At 48.9% G+C, this 18,790-nt stretch overlaps 6 protein-coding genes across 6 annotated transcripts; 3 read left to right on the top strand and 3 right to left on the bottom strand.

The window, feature by feature from the left end:
- Nucleotides 1-875: 875 nt before the first annotated feature.
- PENARI_c014G05780 (polysaccharide lyase family 20 protein) lies at nt 876-1,637 on the bottom strand (the record flags this gene model as incomplete). The annotated part of the gene is made up of 1 exon (XM_022633515.1): nt 876-1,637. One exon carries the CDS (start codon nt 1,635-1,637, stop codon nt 876-878), a length of 762 nt encoding a protein of 253 aa, XP_022486735.1.
- A 2,849-nt stretch (nt 1,638-4,486) lies between these two features.
- Nucleotides 4,487-7,949, top strand: PENARI_c014G06863 (F-box protein; the record flags this gene model as incomplete). Its single annotated transcript, XM_022633534.1, has 2 exons — nt 4,487-7,040; nt 7,096-7,949. 2 exons carry the CDS (start codon nt 4,487-4,489, stop codon nt 7,947-7,949), a joined length of 3,408 nt encoding a protein of 1,135 aa, XP_022486603.1.
- Nucleotides 7,950-8,490: 541 nt separating this feature from the next.
- Nucleotides 8,491-10,065, bottom strand: PENARI_c014G11353 (putative MFS maltose permease; the record flags this gene model as incomplete). Its single annotated transcript, XM_022633627.1, has 1 exon — nt 8,491-10,065. One exon carries the CDS (start codon nt 10,063-10,065, stop codon nt 8,491-8,493), a length of 1,575 nt encoding a protein of 524 aa, XP_022486641.1.
- Nucleotides 10,066-10,540: 475 nt separating this feature from the next.
- On the top strand, nt 10,541-12,395 carry PENARI_c014G03247 (alpha-glucosidase; the record flags this gene model as incomplete). The annotated part of the gene is made up of 3 exons (XM_022633461.1): nt 10,541-10,612; nt 10,666-11,086; nt 11,140-12,395. 3 exons carry the CDS (start codon nt 10,541-10,543, stop codon nt 12,393-12,395), a joined length of 1,749 nt encoding a protein of 582 aa, XP_022486616.1.
- Nucleotides 12,396-13,201: 806 nt separating this feature from the next.
- Nucleotides 13,202-14,596, top strand: PENARI_c014G02730 (uncharacterized protein; the record flags this gene model as incomplete). Its single annotated transcript, XM_022633449.1, has 3 exons — nt 13,202-13,596; nt 13,667-14,093; nt 14,144-14,596. 3 exons carry the CDS (start codon nt 13,202-13,204, stop codon nt 14,594-14,596), a joined length of 1,275 nt encoding a protein of 424 aa, XP_022486653.1.
- A 1,079-nt stretch (nt 14,597-15,675) lies between these two features.
- PENARI_c014G02301 (uncharacterized protein) lies at nt 15,676-17,335 on the bottom strand (the record flags this gene model as incomplete). Its single annotated transcript, XM_022633438.1, has 4 exons — nt 15,676-15,738; nt 15,808-16,269; nt 16,507-16,651; nt 17,190-17,335. 4 exons carry the CDS (start codon nt 17,333-17,335, stop codon nt 15,676-15,678), a joined length of 816 nt encoding a protein of 271 aa, XP_022486702.1.
- Nucleotides 17,336-18,790: the final 1,455 nt, after the last annotated feature.

Genomic DNA, 18,790 nt, shown 5'->3' with positions numbered 1-18,790 from the left:
AAACACCCTCGTGTTTCACGTCTATTCTCTGCTTTACATGCTGTTTCTTTCAATTATGCCGCCCCCTTAGTGTTTCCTTGGGAATACAGTGGTTGTCTATAGTTTGAATTATAATTAGTATCAGCCGCCATAGAATGCTAGGGGCGATTGTGGCTTAGTTGGCCCTCGTATCAGCTAGTTGCGGCATCTTCAATTTCGCGGGGTGAGTATGGCAGTTCCTCATTAATCTAACTTACTGCAAAAAATAGAAGGGTTATGTACAGGACTTTTAATGCCGAATTCTTACCACCCGTGCTCTCTCTTACTCATTTAGTGGCATTCTCTTCGTCACAACTTTTAGAATCTTGCGCGGGGTATATGACACAATCTTATGAGCCAAGGCGAATGATGTCAATCTTATTCCATGTGTGTTGGTGTTAACTTTTGGACCCCAAGGCGTGGGGTTTAGTCCGGATGTACCAAAGGCCTAAGGATTCTGGCGATCGGACTTTTTTGGCCGACGTCATTCATATTTCATATTATTTGCATGGTTGTAGGTCTTTGATAATATGTGAATAGTCAGTCAGAACATGGGAGAGTAATCCCTGTCTGATATCAGGCTAAGTGGATTTAGATGCGGCAGTCTTGCCTCCTCGCCATGCTGCGTCTACGAGTTAGAGGCAGGCATCATTTTCGTGGTTCATGTAGGGATTCGTGTATGGAAGTGTAGGCTTCTCAGGGAAAATGTCTTATGCAGTGGCTCTAACCACAATCAGAATTCGTCTTCACTGATGTCCCCTGGCTCCACGGTACATCAAATCTGACATCGGAACACACATCACGATACATAAATACCGTCATCTCTGTACCAGCCAGCTCAAGCACTCATTCCCAGATCACCACTGATCAGGATCGGCATCGGCAAAAGTAGTCCCAGCAGCAATCTCATCATACCAGACCTGACGAGTCCCCTGAGTCCCCTTCATAGACTTATCATCATGCCAGCCATTAGCATAAAGACCAACACGGAACTGGAACGCCCGATCATCGGCAATGGTAGTAGCAATATTAAGCTTCTCAAGGACCTTAACGCCATCAAACCACATCTTGTAAAACCCAGTCCCATCAGACTTCCAACTAGACTGGATGACAATCTTGTGCCACGCGCCTGCAGTCACAGTGGCCAAGTTTGAGAAAGTCTGCGTCTTCTGCGCGCAGATTGTGCCCTGCTTCACGCGCGTGTAGAGCTGATTACCGACGAGCCAGACCATGCTGGATGGCATCCAGTCGTCGCAGCCGGTGTCGGTGAAGTCGGCGATGAATTGGGCGATATTGTAGGATTGTGCTGGAGAGAATTGCCAGTCATCTTGCAGGCGGAAGGCGAAGCCGTAGAAGCCTGTGTCACCGCGTTTGTAGACGTTGTTCTTGACCACTTCTGAGTGGTATCGGCCTGAATAGCTGGAGTCATAGACTTGCGTCATCTTCAGGGCTGTCGTGCCTTGGTAGACTACATTGCTCACTTGCTGTACTGTGCCTGAGTGTTCATGGTTGGTAGCATCCCAGCCTGAGGTTGTTCCGGTGTTGCTGAAGATTTGGCTGGCATGGGTTGTCAGGCTTAGTGCAAGCACCCAGGCGGCTGAGGGGAGTTTGCCGAACATTGTTATTGTGCGCGCGGTTGAAAATCGAGGGAAATGAGATTGCTGGTTTGAGGAATCTGGTGTGACTGCGGACCCTTCCTTTTATAGTGCAATCCCAGCTTCCCAGACCGGCTGCATCGCTCCCCAGGTTGATTGGGTTTGTCTCAAGCGACTCTCATGGTTCTTGACGATTTTCCTAAACGAGAACGAGTTATGCTGCTTGGAGCGGCTGATCAATGCTACAACCTCTTCTGCATGTTACATAGCAGCTTTTTTTCGACCTTCATTGGAGGAAATTTGCGGGTTAAGGGGTTCCGTAGCCCCGTCCCCCTCCTGTGCAGTTTATGCAGGAGCATTCAGCGTTTTGCTGTTTCAGTGAAGCCTCAGCGTTACATCGCGAGTGCAAAATAAACAAACACAGTGCCGGTCTAACCGTTTTAGGCAAATGATTCAGGAGGTATACATTGCATATGCAATGAGGGTAACTCTTGTCCGGGTTTCATTCTAGTGAGCTATGAGGGTTAATATTAGTGGCTGCAGAAGAAATGCTTTGCTCTGGAATGCGATTCAATATGGACTGATCTCCAGTGCCTCATCGCTCACCAGGTTGTCAGTTCAGGACGAGTTCCCCATCTCATGGGTCCCCGTATCACATACGTATCATTCATCTTAGGAACATCAAATATCTAAGTTATAGATATTTATGTATGCAGAGTATCTGTGCTTAGTAGACAGAGAAAAAGTGAGACCTACCTAGGTATGGTCTTTAGAATGATGAGTATGGCACTGTAGCGGTGAGAAAAGCAGTAGACTCCAACATAAACACCAAAGTAGTCAGCATTTGCAGGAACTAGAGATATTTAACCAGCTGAAGATGCAGCGAGCGCTCAGTCACACCCGGTTGGGACCCGACTATATGCCTCGCGCTACTGCACGAAATGTCAGGTGAGCCCAGTGCACAAAACTGCCCCCAACAGCCCCATATAGACTTGCTTATATTTTACCTCCAAACTCAGCAGCTTTGAAGACATGTGGCGTTCAAGAGGGCCCCAGATAAGGCTTTCCGCCCCCTTGGCCCTTTTTTCACGCATCAGTCTCTTTCTGATTTTGGGTCAGACGGGAAGCAGATGTATGGAATGCATGCTTATTTCATTGCATAGAAACCCCATGGAATATTATGGGAGATAGCGAACGTCACGTACACATTTGTTCTTTAAAAGTACAGTACCGCCGATCATTTTCGGTTTCTATCCGTTGTGGACCTTCCTTCGAACCCATTGATCTGACTACGAATTAACCTAATAAGAAGCGTGTTCTAATGATTTAGTGACACTTGTATAACCATACTAACACAGGTGGCACCATGTCGGTATCTGTGGAGCTAACTTGGGGGCCGACAGAAAGCTGTAGACAGACAGGCCTTTTCTTGAGGCATTTCATTTGGAATGTATCTTTGCCACTTGCCATTATACACGGATATTGCACTACATATACTCGAAGGATTCCTCGCCCGATGTTGGAGTTGTGGCGTACTAGGTATGTTTGCTATTGCACGAACAGGGCTCCTACGAGTTCAGGATCCAACAGGCCAATATGGGTGGTTTGAGGTGTGGCTTATATTCGCGGGATTCTTATCCCCGTCGTCAGTATAGGCAATGACGTTAGTCTGGTGAAGAATATTATGCAAGTACAAGTGCATGTACCTGCGTGATGCAGAACGCGCCCGAAAGCTACACCAGAGCTGTTCCAGTGGGCATCGGCAAATATTCGAAAACTTAGTCTTTGTACCAGCGTTCTGGCAGCTGTCTGGAAGTGTTGGTTCTGTTATCTTTGGATAAAAACATTGTCCTCCGTAGGGGGTTCTAGGGCTTACACGGTTGCCAAGAGCATACAATGTACCCACAATTACCGGGGCCACATGGGGGCTGGGGGTGATGGGGCAACAGACAATGATCCATTAACGTAGGAATGTAATGGCCTAAAAATATACGCCGGGGATGGCGAATTACTGAGTAGTATTGGTCCAGCTGTGGGGTCGATCTCCTTCCGAGTAATACTTCGTGTCGATCCCTTCGTACTTTTCCCCTGCGCCTTCGCGAGTACGAGAATAGTACACGAGATCTTAAACTAACGTAAACTCTGAACACAAAATAAAACTATATCATAATGCTACTTTGCAATGTCTTCAAGAGTATCCCGATTATTCTTCACGGCCTGGGCCGCCTTTTTTGGCCCCAGCGGATCGCTCTTAGCTGCAGGACGCTAACTGATAATATCCATTTTGATGATTTCATTTACGACAGCTTAGCATTTGGCCCCGAAATCAACTGTTGGCGTGGGCGTCGCACCGAAGGGGCCAACAGGGCCAGAGTGATATCAGTCACATATTCCCACGTTATTCGTTATTAACCAAAATCCATCACCAATTTGAGCGGTTCTCTTTGTCTTTGCACTTGGTCCTTGGTCACAAAAAAAAAAGAAAATTTGCAGGTCAGGGATTCGCTCTTTGTTGTATACAAGCCACATCCGGGGAGGAACTACGAACAAAGGCTACACTTCGCCTCCACGAGCCTGGCTTCAACGGTGCGTACTCTATCGGGGACCGTTGCGGTCGGATGATCTCGCATGGCAGATTAGTGGCAAGAGACTAACGAAGAGCAGAATATCCCAGTCAGGTCAATAATGGTGGTATAGATCAAAACACTGCAGAGATGGGAACATATACTTGCTTTCCGGTCCTTCGGCATCGTCGCATATCTTCAAAACACCAGATAATTGTTCCAGCGGGACGAAGACTGCAAGATCTTATAGAACATCCTTCCTTGAATCGTCTCCCCGTATGCATGTCGAGTCCAAACAAAGAAGCAACAATGCGACCTACAGAGACCATCCCAGTCCCGCTCGAGACTTCCAGCCCTCCTGTCCCGATCACGGCATCTGGCACTAACGAGGCGATCCGAGACCAATCACAGCCAGATGGATTCAAAGAAGAAAAAGTCAACACTTCGACAGCCGGGGAGACCGGGGACGATTGGCCTAGCTCCCCGCAGGAGTCTTTGCGAAGGACCATTGACTTGAATACACCCCAAGAGTCTGAGAAGGAATTTGTAATCTCTCCATTGTCGGACAATTACCCTCGCGATACAACCCTGGCCCGCTCTTTTCCTGAACTCTCACACTCACTGGTGTCCCCGACTAGCCCAGATCTGAATATGAAGCATTCCAGCCTCACGTCGTTGGAGGAAGAGCTGCGAGAAAGAGTGCAGATCCTGTGCGGGTACTCTGAGGCTGTAGAAACAGGTTTGGAAGATGAGACTGGGGATGTGGATGCGATAGACTGCGCTTCGTCGTGCTATAGTCGTCGCACTTCGCTCGCCAGTGTTGGCACCGAATGGTATGAAGATGGATCCCCTTACAAATCTGCCGATGCATACTCGATCTGTTCCCCTGTTGCTGCTGGTGTCTTTGACGATGACACATCTCCTCGCTCTTCTCGACCTCAGTCGACGTTGTCGCACCATCTGTATGCGCCGAATAGCCTTGCACGCCCGCAAAAGTCGTGCACCCGGGAATTCTCGATGAATAACCTCAAAAACAAACCCTTGCCCTTGGAACCAGGCAGTGCCTCTCCATCTCGCCGAAGCGACTCTTCCCTTTCAGCGGCGTCTCCACGCTCTAATTCGCCTTTTTCCGAATTTTCCCAGAAGGATATGGTTGTCTCGCCATTATATCGAAAGTCTGCGAGGGCACACACACATCGAAACAGTCACGCATGTCACAGCTGCGGACACAGTAAGCCACGGCCTCGGCCCCGTCACGACTTCAAAGTAGCTGGTCATCGAGCTCGCCATGTCCCGACATTGTCGCAGGCGGCCGAGGAACTGGAAGATGCACTTGCAGATTTTGAGGGAGGAGCACACAGGACACTGCTTATCCTCGACGGGCCATTGCAGATCAGTCGCAACAATGGCGACTTGATTGCGACCCGCCCGGCGCCTTTGCCTCCATCCACGAAGCCTCACTCCTCTCAGTCTCGTGCAGACACACAGGGCAAGAAGCGGGCCAGTATTAAGCCGGTCGCAAGTCCGCCCAAAGAGAAGCCCAAGATCAGTAAGCCGAAAGATAAAAAAGATAAGTCGCGACGGTCGAGAGACGAGGAAAAGCGAGATAATGCGAGTCCCAAAAAAGACAAGAAGAGTCAAAAGTCGTTCCTGATGCCATTCCGGAAGAGCCAAGACCCCGACCTGCAGACTAGCGCGACTCTGACATCTGACGCGGCCTCCCTTGATTCAGCATCAAATCGTGAAGATCTACTCCTTCAATTACCTCGTCTGCAAACTCGTATGAAATTCGGGAATCCCTTCGATCAAGTCGCTCAACAAGCTCAGGCACTGGTTGATATTCCCCAGCCACCCGCTCGGGCACCCGTTGAGCTGTCAGACTGCCCCACTGCTCCGGACGTGCACCTTCGTATTCGGCCCAGCAATGATCGAGTAGCCTCCAAGATGCGACAGAGTTGGGCGTGGGTGTCGACGGCGCAGGCGAGCAGTGTTCAACTCCCCGAACCTGTCTACGAGCTTGATGCTGCGCCGCCGTCGCCCTTTGCCGTGGTGCCTCCCGCGGCCCCCACGGCCTTCAATGTCCAGGTGGAGTTCCCCGAAGACATGCCAATTGATCTGATTGTGTCGATTATGAAGAACATTGACTCACTGGATGATCTGTTCAACTTCGTCCTGGTCAACAAAAAGTTTTATTCCACGTTCAAGAGTCATGAACTATCGATGGTCAAGAATGCCCTGTTCAAAATGTCTCCACCCGCGTGGGAATTGCGAGAGATGAGTCCGCCCTGGGAAATGGAGTGGCAACTGCTGCTCGACCCAGATTCTCAGGTTCCCGAGTATACGCCGACTCTGTATTTGCAGCGCTACGCACAGGATATCTATACCCTTGCCAAGCTCAAAGCTCTCGTCCTGGCACGATGTGCACCTTTCCTACGTCCCGATACTGTGCGCGGTCTTGCGGGTGTGGATAATACTCGAGCGGAGGAGGTAGACGATGCCTTCTGGCGGGTCTGGACATTCTGTCGGATTTTCGGCAGCGGAAAGAACCGCGAGGCTGATATCACCGGCCAAATGGATTGGTTGAAGGGTGGTGTTATGGCGCGGAACATGTTCAATTCGGCTTCTTCTATGTCTGAACCGTTTGGCATGAACAATGTCCTCTTTGAACCACCAGAAGGCTTCGGTCGCGGCAACCTTGATGGTCTGTCGCAGAGGCAGATGTATGATATTACTGAGATTTGGACGTGTATGAGTGTTTTGCTTCAGCCTTTGCATGGGAAGTGTATCGAAGCTCGCAAAGTCGGCATTTTCGATGGTATGAATGTTCCAGAGGGAGATGCAGTTCGGGAAGAGACTGTCCTCGGTGAGTAATATTCGCATTACAACCAATTTTGATCATTGTAGCTAACTTCTTGCAGAGGAATGGACCTCCTACGTGCTCTCACTGGGCCTGTCAGCAGTTTTAACACTCAGTGCAGTCTGCCCAGCAGACACTACAGTCGCAACATTCACAACGGCCCAGTCAATCGGCCTGACAAAATGGGAACCAACAGAAACCGGAGCCAGCCGGTCACCATTCCTAAAGGAAGCGGTCGCACGAGCCTACGAACTTCAAGAACGAGCCCTCTCTCCACAATCCAGCATCTCAGAAGGAAACCGAAGCAGCAGCCCTTCCGACTCCACCCGTGAAACCCGCGAGCGCCAGGCTGGCTTCGCCCGCGAACTATGTCACCGCCGCCGTGTACGCGGACTATCCAACGAACCGGAAGGTCGCTATTCCTTCTCGGCTGAGCGTCCAATGTCCGAGTTTAGTACTATTGTCCGCAACCTCGATGGCTCGACTCGAGATGAGCCCCCCGTTCCGCCCGTGCCAGCCCTCGTTCTCGGCCGCTGCTCTACTTCGTCTTCCGGGTCTGGTAGCGATCCTCACACGCCTATCCAAGCCTCTAACCCTACCTCTCTATTCGCACCTCCCCAAACGTCCCCGATGCCGCCAGCCAGAGCTTATGTCCCTCTCCCGCCTCAGGTGCTTGATCCTGTCGATAGGGCCATTAACACCATGGTCAATGAGATGGGCTTCAATACAGAAGACGCAAAGTGGGCGCTTAAGATTACCGATACCGGTGAAGGCATTGATGTTTCTGCTGCTATACAGTTACTTGAGCATCAGCGCAAAAAAAATGAGCGTAATCCGTTTGGAAAGCGGAATACCCTACTGTCAGCTGTCATCAAGCGTCAGAAATCGCAGGAAGCCGGCTGGCGCTGGGCTTGATTGTGTATCACTTGGGATTTCTTTTGGTTTTTCTATTGGGCTTTTTTTTCATGCACCTGATCCTCTATCTGTATTTCGCGGTCGCGATCGCATTGTGTCATATACCCACTACATCCTCTGTATACTGCTCCGAAGATGTCCTTGGCTTTCATCTGTTACTATACGCTGTTTTGGTGTTTCCGCCCTGCTTTGATCTGTTAGCATTGTTTTTTAGTGTTATATAAGTACTATTTGGTGGTCAACTATTCTCCGCTATTTCCAGAAGTGCTGTAAAACATCAAGTGACTCACTGATTTAAGGCATGCAAGGAATGTGTATAGAGATTAATGATATTGGAAAATACCATGGATGGTCAGTCTACCGAAGACAAGGTTGGCCGGCACCGGGGACATTACCTGGTGACAGGAAGTAGAGGCAGAATATGTTGACGGGAACGCCTCCCTTGGTCAAGTCTATGGAGATCTTGTATCAATCAATGTTAGAAGGGGCAATATAATAGCAGATAATAACAGAAATTCAGTCATATTTTCTTGCTGCAGAATCAGTCTTTATCTACATGATCTTCACGCACTTCAATCACCTCCCCTTCATACGGATCAACAACAGTAGAAGCAAATTTGCGCGCAGTAATCCCCCGCTCAAACAACAGATCCAACTCTTCATACGTCCGCCCCTTCGGCTCAGGTAACCGGAAGAACGCCCACACAAGCCCCATTAAACAAGTCCCAGCCCAGAAGTACGCACAGCGAGCGCCCCAGTTCCATGCGGTGGAGTTCAATTGATAGTTGGTCAAGACGTTGACGACAATATTGCTAATATTGTATAAACACCGAGCGAGAACAATAGTCTTTGCCTTGAGTCTTGTTGAAGATAATTCCGAGACGAGAGAGTATGTAACCGGGCCGACGGTGATATCGTAGCAGAAAGTAAAGATGATTAACATAACGCCAATAGCCCATTTCGCGGCGTTGTTCTCGCTCGGTGCGAATGATAGCGAGCCGGTTATCATTAATAGGATGAAGAGACATGCTAGGCCGCACACGTGGATTGTGCGTCGGCCTGCGATTGACATGAGGAACCATGAGCCCATTGTGCCTAGGACTCCGAGGCCGTATTGACCTAGAGATAGATTGAAGGATTGCACCGTCGGTAGACCTGCCTGTACGCAGAAATAGGCAAAGTATCCCATTAGATTCTGTCCGCATAGTGTCTGCACGAGCCATACTATGCAGACCACTTCTGTTCGGCGGAGATTTGTTCCCTTAAAGCAGTCCCAGTATGTCGTTCCGCTCGAAAGAGACTTTTCTAGTTCGTTTGTGTGCTGGATCATGGCGATTGTCTCCTCGGGGTTGAAGTTGGGGTCTTTGGATGAGGTCAGTCGTTGTAGGGCGCGTCGCGCTCCTTGTATATTGCCCTGTCGAACATGCCACCAGGGAGACTCGGGTGCGAATAGACAGCCAATCATAATTGGTAGTGGCCAGGCCCATTGTACACCAAACGGAATGCGGTATGCCCATTGATCATCGCGAGAAATGGACCCGCGGTTGACTCCAACTGCCACGAATTGTCCGAATACCCAGCACATGTTGATGAATGTCGTCAGGTAGGGTCTGAGGACTACCGGACAGACTTCCGAGGCGTACGCAGCTGGGAGGGTTTGGAAGATACCCCATGGAATACCGGCGAGGATCTCCGCTGCCAGTAGCATCTGGATGTTGACTGCGAAGAAGAAGAGGAAGATGACCGCTGTGATGGTGGCCAAGGCACAGATCATAGTACGACGATAGCCAAGGCGCTCCGAGACTAGACCATTGATCAAAAGTCCAATGACTTCACCGCAGCGTGCACCGTTTGACAGGCCGGATTGCCAGGATGCGGGAACAGCCCATTTCCCCGAGGCTGTCAGTTGCCCGAACTTCTTGTTGAAAGCGGGCGATGCATACATGGAACTCAGTAATGCGAGGTCATACCCTTCCATAATTAGGGTAGACGAGAGCAGCACTGACCAGCCGACAGCTTTGGGGTATAGTTTCAGAGCCTGCCAGAGAGTCATGGACTGCTCTTTCTGGGCTGCATGTTGGCCTTCAGCTAGGACGGTCGAGGGCTTGCCATCCATTCTGGCGGATGTGTCGTCCATTGACACCATTCAGTTGAAGATCAGGTAGGTTTGGCACAGCTTGACCTCAAGCAAGACCTCGAATGAAAGTCTTAGATCGAGTATCTAATTGAAGGGATTCAAACAGGCCTGGTACATTGGGCATAGTCAAAGCCGAAAGAACGGGGAAATCCGCGAATTTATATCAAAACCGCGAAACACAGACATGGTGCACACCACGCACATCACAGATCCGGGGAAGAAGCTGTCACGAAGAATTTGGAGAAAACTGGGGAAGCCGAAGTGTGGAGGTCCAACCGCAGCAAATCAGCGTTCTTGAAAGCTGCATGTCGGGGGCAAGTCGGGCGCTACTCGGCGACGCGATAAATGTCGGTGGCTTGGCGGGAATCTCCCCACTCTGGGCCGAGTCAGGGCCGAAGGGGAAAAAAGGCTATAAGAGGTGAGAGAGTGTGCTTGGAACAAAATAGGTCAAGCCATGTCACCACACGCACAAGACACTGTCCCGACTGGGACAAATAACTGGTGGAAGGAGGCGACAGTCTACCAGGTTGGTTATTTAGTGGAGTTATTGCAATTATGATACTAATGGCCTGATGTTAGGTCTACCCAGCATCTTTTTATGACTCCAACGGTGATGGCTGGGGTGATATCCCCGGTGTAGTTGAGAAAGTCCCCTACCTTCACTCGCTCGGCATCGATGTGGTGTGGCTGTCTCCGATGTATGACTCGCCCATGCACGATATGGGCTACGATGTATCCAATTATGAGAAGGTGTTGCCTGCCTATGGTACTGTGAAAGATGTAGAGGATCTCGTTGAGGCATGTCACCAGCGAGGCATGAAGCTGATTCTGGATCTTGTGGTCAATCACTCCAGTGACGAACATGCCTGGTTCAAGGAGAGTCGAAGTAGCAAGGACAATGAGAAACGCGACTGGTATTTCTGGCGTCCTCCGCGATATGATGAGGCTGGGAATAGGATGCCGCCGAGTAACTACCGGGGGTACTTCGCAGGGAGTACTTGTAAGTAATAAGTTACATACTATGTTGTGGAATATCAACTAACTGCCGCACAGGGACTTGGGATGAGACAACACAAGAATACTACCTTCACCTCTACGCAAAAGAGCAACCCGACCTCAACTGGGACAACAGAGCTACGCGCGAGGCTATCTACAACAGCGCAGTTCGATTCTGGCTAGACAAGGGTGTCGATGGCTTCCGAGTTGACACTGTCAACAAATATAGCAAGCATACAGACTTCCCCGATGCCCCAATCACAGATCCAAAGAGCGATATACAGCCAGCTATCCAAATGTGGTGTAACGGACCTCGAATCCATGAATTCTTGCGAGAAATGTACGACGAGTCGTTTGCTCCATACGGAGACGTGATGACGGTTGGCGAGTTGGCCAATACTCCCAATCCCAAAAATGTCCTAGAATATGTCGGCGCATCAGCCAAGGAGTTGAGCATGGTATTTCATTTGGATATTGGACACATCGGCATGGGGCCTAGTCTAGAAGAGAAATACATCTTCCATCCCTGGAAACTGACGAAGATGAAGTCCATAGTGGAGAAATGGCAATCTTTCATCGAGGGAACAGATGGCTGGACCACTGCTTTCTGCGAAAATCACGACAACGGTCGCTCTGTCTCTCGTTTTGGGTCTGATGCACCAGAGTTCCGGGAGATATCTGCCAAAATGCTAGCTCTGATGATGGTTACCATGACCGGGACATTGTTCATCTATCAGGGCCAGGAGATTGGTATGATCAACGCTCCTCGCGATTGGTCAATTGATGAATACAAGGATATCGAAGGGCTGGGGTATTACCGGGAAGCAGAGCGACGAAGTGCGAGTGGAGATGATCCCAAGCGCAAAGAGCGCATCATGGATGGTCTTCGTATCCTGGCTCGCGACCATTCTCGGCTGCCTATGCAGTGGGATGGCTCTGAGCATGCTGGCTTCACCACTGGAAAGCCATGGATGCGAGCTCATGATCTTTCCAAAGAGATCAATGTCAAAAAACAAGAGAATGACCCATGTAGTGTGCTGTCATTCTGGAAAGATGTGTTGCGTCTGAGAAAAAAGTATCGAGACTTGTTTATCCACGGTGCGTTTGAAGTGCTCGACTATGAAAACCAAGAGACCTTCTGCTTTGTGAAATCAAGGGATGATAGACAGGCATTGGTTGTTCTAAACTTTACTGCAGCATCTCAGCCATTTACGCAGGCTGAGAAAACTGTGGGCAAAAGTTTGCTGGTGAGCAACTATGATAGCTCGTGTCTGGAGACACTGGGGCCTTTCGAAGGCAGGGTGTATGTTTGACGTTTTACAGGTGATCTATGTCTACATACGTATAAAGTATTGGGACAGTCTTTTTCGGACTCAGAAGTCTCCATAGTATATCTCTTTTGTACATTTTTTGATTCCAAAGGCGACATAGTTTGTGGTCGTGTAGTCCAAATATCCAAGGTGTTGAACCTTATTCACCATGATAGGCCTGAGTTTGAGCAAGTAATTTCTACGGCAAGCTCATTGAGCTGAGGTTGTATATACTCTCTAATTCTCTAATTTGCACAAGTACAATTGCCAGTTCACTCGTAAATTGACCGTACCACCTGTGGGGCTATACGGGCCGCCAAGAACGCACAACCTCCCGGGTTCGTCCCGGCTTCTCTCCGACTTCCCTCCGCATCCCCGGATTCCACGTTGGCATGGATTTGTCTGATGCAAGTCATTCGAATGATCCTCCAAAGCAGGCATGCGATGCCTGTCGTCGGAGAAAGGTCAAATGCATATCTCCGCGTCCTTGCAAGCAATGCCGAGCTGCCGGCCTGGTCTGCCGAACATCTATACAACGCCAGAGAAAGGGACGCCAGGGCCAGACAGCCAACATTTTAAATGAGCTCAGATCAAAAGAGGCGGAACAGGCCCTACCTCCCCGTTTGAACGCTTCTCCGTCCACGCCTCTAGTCCCACGATCACCTAAACAGCCGGGCAGATGCCAATTTGCAAGGACTCCGGATCTTCTGGGGCTTGAACTTGTCAATGCTTGTTCAGAATACTTCTTCTCTCGCATGAGAGGTACAGTGCCCATTTTGCAACCCAGTGGCTTTCAGAAGCAAGTAGAGATGGCTGATACCTGTCTTCATTCTTACTGTTTGGTCACTGCGTTTTGCGCCTTTGTCGTCACCCAAACTGGATTTGCTGTGGAACAAACATCTCGCCATCATGACACATTGTTTTCGGAAGATCATCGCAACTCATTGGTTGAAGAGGCCACCGAAGCTCGAAAGCACCTCGACCCTTTCACGGATCCTGTACGACAAAACATTATCATCGCCTTCCTTCTCTATGGCTGCCATATTGGTTTAGGAAATCAACGACATGCTTATTACTTCCTCCGCGAGGCTACAACGCTTTATACTGCCAGTGCGCTTGAGAGCCAAGCCACCTCAGCGCAAGCAGACGACGCTGATCCCTCCTTGGAAGCCAAATTATTTTGGTTATTAGTAGTTTCAGAAAGGTAATTGACCGAAACTACCGGTATGAATTATGCTTATCTGTGGCAGAGCTCATGCTATCCGACGACATAGACCAATTACTCTCCAGGTCACACCACAAAGCCCCCAGTTGGAAGATGATCCTCATCCGGAGGCATCGGCCGTTGGGTTTCGCTGTTTGACCGATCTCTATCGCCCATTTGATGAAGGGTTTCTGGGTCATTGGAATGGCACTCATACAACGTGCTCGATCGAATCCCTTGTTGTCCTCGAGGAACGCATCCAAAACGCAGTGCCTGCAGATCTTGATTTGCCAGATGTAATCATGGCTGATCTGAGAGTATCTCAGCAATGGCTACGAATTATGATATGGCAATTATCTACTATTGCTGGGTTCTTGTCGACCAATCCTTCTCATGAATGCATGGATTTCCGCTACCCGTTGCTTATTGCTCAAGACCTCTGCCTCGCAACATGGAAATTGTCCCGGCAGAGTATGGAAACTCACGGGATTGGTCTGGTATGTCATTTTATATATTCACTACTGAATATTAATCTAATAAGTTGCAGATCGAGAAGATATTTGAGGTCGCGTGTACCTTGATCGACGTGATGGCATGCCTGTCGGCGGCTGGGCTTCGTTCGTCGGGATTCAAGCTTGGCCCACAAGACTATCTCAAACATTTCTCTTCTCTCATTCATGACTTACCAGGAGGCCGGCGAAGACTTCTTCCTCTTCTGTTTACGAAGATAGGCCAAACCTTGCCTTCGATGGTAGAGCCCATTACCATTCATTTAAATCTTCAACCTCACCCAGTTCTGAGCTCAACAGCCAATATCCAAGCTACGTCCATGATGCCTGAAAGCGAAACCGCCATTGAATCCTCAGATGCGATTGTCACTGATCCTATCTCGGATGATTGGACGTATGGAAATTTCAACTATGCGGAGATGAGTCGCATTGGTGATAAGACACCAGAAATTGATGAGGCATTCCTTCAATACTCGACTTATTTTCCTTGAAGATCTGAAGATACTCCGATTATGAGTCAATACCATTCAAATCTAGGATTCTTCAAACTTCAAAAGCAACACAAACATCAAATTCACTATTCTATTTAAGATCCGAGGGGTCTGTTAAAAACTGGGCCAGCTGCGGGCCTTTCCGACGGCTGTCTATTGTCCCCATCGCGTGAAAGATATCCAATATCCATCAAATACCTCACGCTGCTCTCCAGGGCCAGAATTGCTTCATTCTTGCAGAAATTACGGTTCTTCGGAATGTCGTCTTGATCCCCATGAACTGCCATGTATTCTCCTCCGAGATAACACGTTTCAAAATCAGACGGATGTATTCTCTTACTCAGCGAGCTGGACGTGGCAACGGAAGACGAGTTAAGCTGGTAGCTCTTGATGGTCCCGCCGTATTCGACGCCTTCTACGGAGGGCTCGCCCACCGGAACTTCCAGCCTCACCGTTGAAGTCACGACCTTGTGCCGCTAGATGAACGTACCGAATGATTATATGATCGGGTTGCGAATCAAGGGAGGGGGGCATTATTCCAAGCGACAGTTATATAAAAGGCCAATTGAATTGCTGTGACTGGCAGTGGTACAGTACACCACTTTCTCATGTCTTCCTCAAACTGGACTTATCGCGCACTGGTCTTCGGTGCCTCCGGTATTACCGGATGGGCTATTGTCCAAGAAGCGCTGAAGTATCCTACCCTGGACACCTTCGCTACAGTCATTGGGCTTACAAACAGACCCTTGACAAAATCAGAAGCGTTGTTGCCTGAGGACGAAAGGCTTGAGTTGTACAGCTGCGTTGATCTCAGTAGCGGCGTGCCTGCGATCAAAGCGAAGTTGGAACGTATCTACCATATCATCTGCTATTCGTACCAATCCGTATAGATTGACTGCAAGGAAACTCAGTTGCTACATAGTCACTGGTACTTGTTCAGAAAGGTTGAATTAAACCATTCAGATGAACGGATCCTAGCTCAAACACCACAGACGTTATGTAGGCTTTCTGGCTTCCATTAAATTGTATAGTAGAAACCTGGCAGCCCCTCAATCACCAATTTGCCTTGTCTGCTATGTTTATTCGCAGTGCGAAAATAAATCGCCAATGCCGCTGCCAAGATGATAATCAAGATATTCAACCTGTCAAATAATTAGCGGACAAAGTAGAGAGCCATGATAAAATACTACTCACGCAATCGATGTCATCACTCCTGGGAAGAATGCTGGTGCGTCCTGGGTCCGATACACGACCGATCCGATGATTCCTCCCGTTCCTCCACAGGTAATTATGCTTGCACTACAGAAAGCACGTCTCCACTGCCCGCGGATGTTGTTTGCTTGCCAAGCGAGAACCGCTGGTATATTAGCATTGGAGCCTGACGCGACGAGGAAGATGCCAAAGTACTGAACACCCGGCGAGGCCACCCATTCGAGAATACACAGGCCAACAATAGTCTGCAAAGCGTTATAGATAATGATTGGGCTCCGTAATTGCCATTTGTCACAGATCCACCCTTCGAGGTACATCATGATGCCGGCGAAAACGTATGGGGGTGTGCCGAGTGCCTGCGACGTCCCACTGTGAAAACGAAGCTTGCTAGTCAGGATTATAGGTAGGAAGAACGCAATAGCGTAGGATACGACTGTGCTGCATCTAGAGGTAATATGGATCTATGAATCAGCATGTTCAGAATCGGGGGAAAGAGGAGCAAAAACGAAAAAGGCGTACAAGAAGATCATTGCAAAGCCCCAAACTTTCCATTCTAGAGCAGGGCTCAAAAACGCGGAGAGACTGAAAGGCTCTTCTTCGACATCTTGTCTATCTCTTTCAATTCGTTGAAGCACAAACTCAATTTCTTGCGACGATAGAAATCGGTGAGACTTGTGCACATCCCGCGGAAAACTTACCAGGAGGAGAAATCCAATCACCGCGAGGACACAGGTGAGAATACCCTCCATGATAAAGATCCACCTCCACGCGGACAGATTCCCTAGACCAGCCATTTGGATAAAGGCATAGGCCAGGACGCCGGAAAGTGAGCCACCAATAACACTAATGAGATAGAAGCTTGAATAACGTTTATGCACCTCATCTTTATTGATCAGCCTCGATCATCTCTTCTAAGGGTCTCTCAACAAACTCACAGCGTGTATACCAAAGAGAGAGTAAATAAATAGCCCCGGGAAAGAGGCCTGCTTCTAATATTCCCAAGACCACGCGCAGTGCTAGCATTGCTTCCCAGTCGTGGACGAATCCGCAACCCTATTCATGTCAATTTAATCTCAAGTCTCGGGGGAAAAAGAACGAAGAAGAGGTAAAGAGTACTTACTATCATCACCAATCCCCACGCAAAAGTGATGCCTGCGAGAAAGGCTCTCGCACCAAGTTTACGAATAAGGATGGAACTCGGAAGTTGGACGAGAACATAGGGAACGAAGAAGATTAAAAGAATCAAGGACTATCAAGTTAGCGTAGAAATCGAACATGGGTAGAATTGATCTTACATATCGATATCCAATGGCCAAATGAAGATCCTTTTGCATACTAACAATGGTCAATTTCAGTCTGCATTAAGAGACCATGGCCTCACCCTGCAATCGAAGCATTGCCCAGATTTGTCCGATCCATCAAGCTCACAGCGAGGAGAATTCCCAACCCTGTGATTAACCGCCGATCTATCTTGTTGATAATTCGGCGCTGTTCGCTGGGCGTGAAGCCGAAATTATCTTCGGTCATCTCGACGTGCTTTGGGTCAGTTTTATGCTCCATTATCTGCTAACAACGACTGTTCTTGTACTACATGTCTAATATGCAGGATCTGGGCAACTATATGTAATCTCGGCACTTTTCCTTCGGCACGCGTGGAGAATAGAAATCGTGGGTAATCGAGGGGTGCTCAACTAATTTCGGTAAATTCGGCATCTGTACCGAATATGCCGAGATTAGCACAAGAGCTCGGTAATTCCGTCATCTGGATTTATATACTTAACGGACATTCGTTTAAAAACAAAGGAGGGAAAGTATGCCCCGTGTGTCTCCGTTTAAAAGAGGTTTATCGGCGTACATGCTCTTATTTTGTGGAAGCCATTGCGCCTATGCGCGCTCCTCCCTTTATCTAGCCGGGGGATTGAAATGTTAACTTGGTTAAGAAAGTCGGCTTATCTTCTAAGACTCGCTGGTCGGCAGACACGGTCCACCTCCCAGATGACGACTATGACTTTTCATAGATGCATGGACGTGGACAACAGCAAGGGTACCCAGATTTTGTCAACCAATCTAGGGCTATCTCTATATTAGGTTACTCAACGCACAAGCCCTTCCGCCCAGGGCAAAAAGGTACAAGTCCAAAAAAGAAAAACCGAAGGGCTACAGGTACTCGACCTGAATACGGGTGCTCGCAGAGCGCGGAATCACGGCCCGCGCGCACACGCCTCGGGTTGCCGCATTATTGCTCAATTGCAATTCTCATGTGCCCTGGAAACGATGGTGTAGCAGTGTGCGCTGCCGGCTGGCGATCAGGTTCGTTCGTTAAGGTTCATCACCTGCTGATGGCTTAATTAAAGGGCCACAAGGTTGAGAAAACCCAACATCATGCTATGAGCAATGTGAAATCTCCCCATTATCCGTGTGATGTTGCATGCATTCTCGCATTCTCGAGGTGAGCATGGCAGGCAAATCGAAAATCGAAGAAAAGTGATTTCGAAAGGAAAAACAGATAAAGTTTATATCGAGTCAAGCTCCAACTGACTGGCTAATTAGGTTCAATTGGGGTTGGGGGGAAGTGGTGGACTGGTGGTTCTCTCATACTCGGCCCGTCGCACCCCACACCGCCCTCCGGACGGGCCGAGTACCAAGACGTTGGTCAATAACGACCCTGGCCTTGGAGTTTTCCGATCTCACACGCATCACAGCGACTGCTGGTTGATGGGACTGTGCACTCACTGGTCAAAGCTATTGCTAAATTATTAGATGTAATTCAATAGTTCACATATCCAGTGAGCATCTGTCACTAGTCGGCTTATGGCCCGCCGATTTGTGGAGTACGAGTGACAGAAAAACTCTAATCCTGCAAGCCGTGGACAGCTATTAGGTCATTTTCTTCCAAAAAGCTGGAATCTCGCAGAGCTCGTACCCAGATGAAACTAGCTGGCACAGAACAGGCTCCCAGCTTATCAAAATAGGACTTGATAT

Source organism: Penicillium arizonense (genome assembly GCF_001773325.1).
Source record: "Penicillium arizonense strain CBS 141311 chromosome Unknown PENARI_contig014, whole genome shotgun sequence".
NCBI classification, from domain to species: Eukaryota; Fungi; Ascomycota; class Eurotiomycetes; order Eurotiales; family Aspergillaceae; genus Penicillium; species Penicillium arizonense.
The sequence above is the reverse complement of the archived record's forward strand: the minus strand, read 5'-3'. Positions and strand labels throughout refer to the sequence as shown.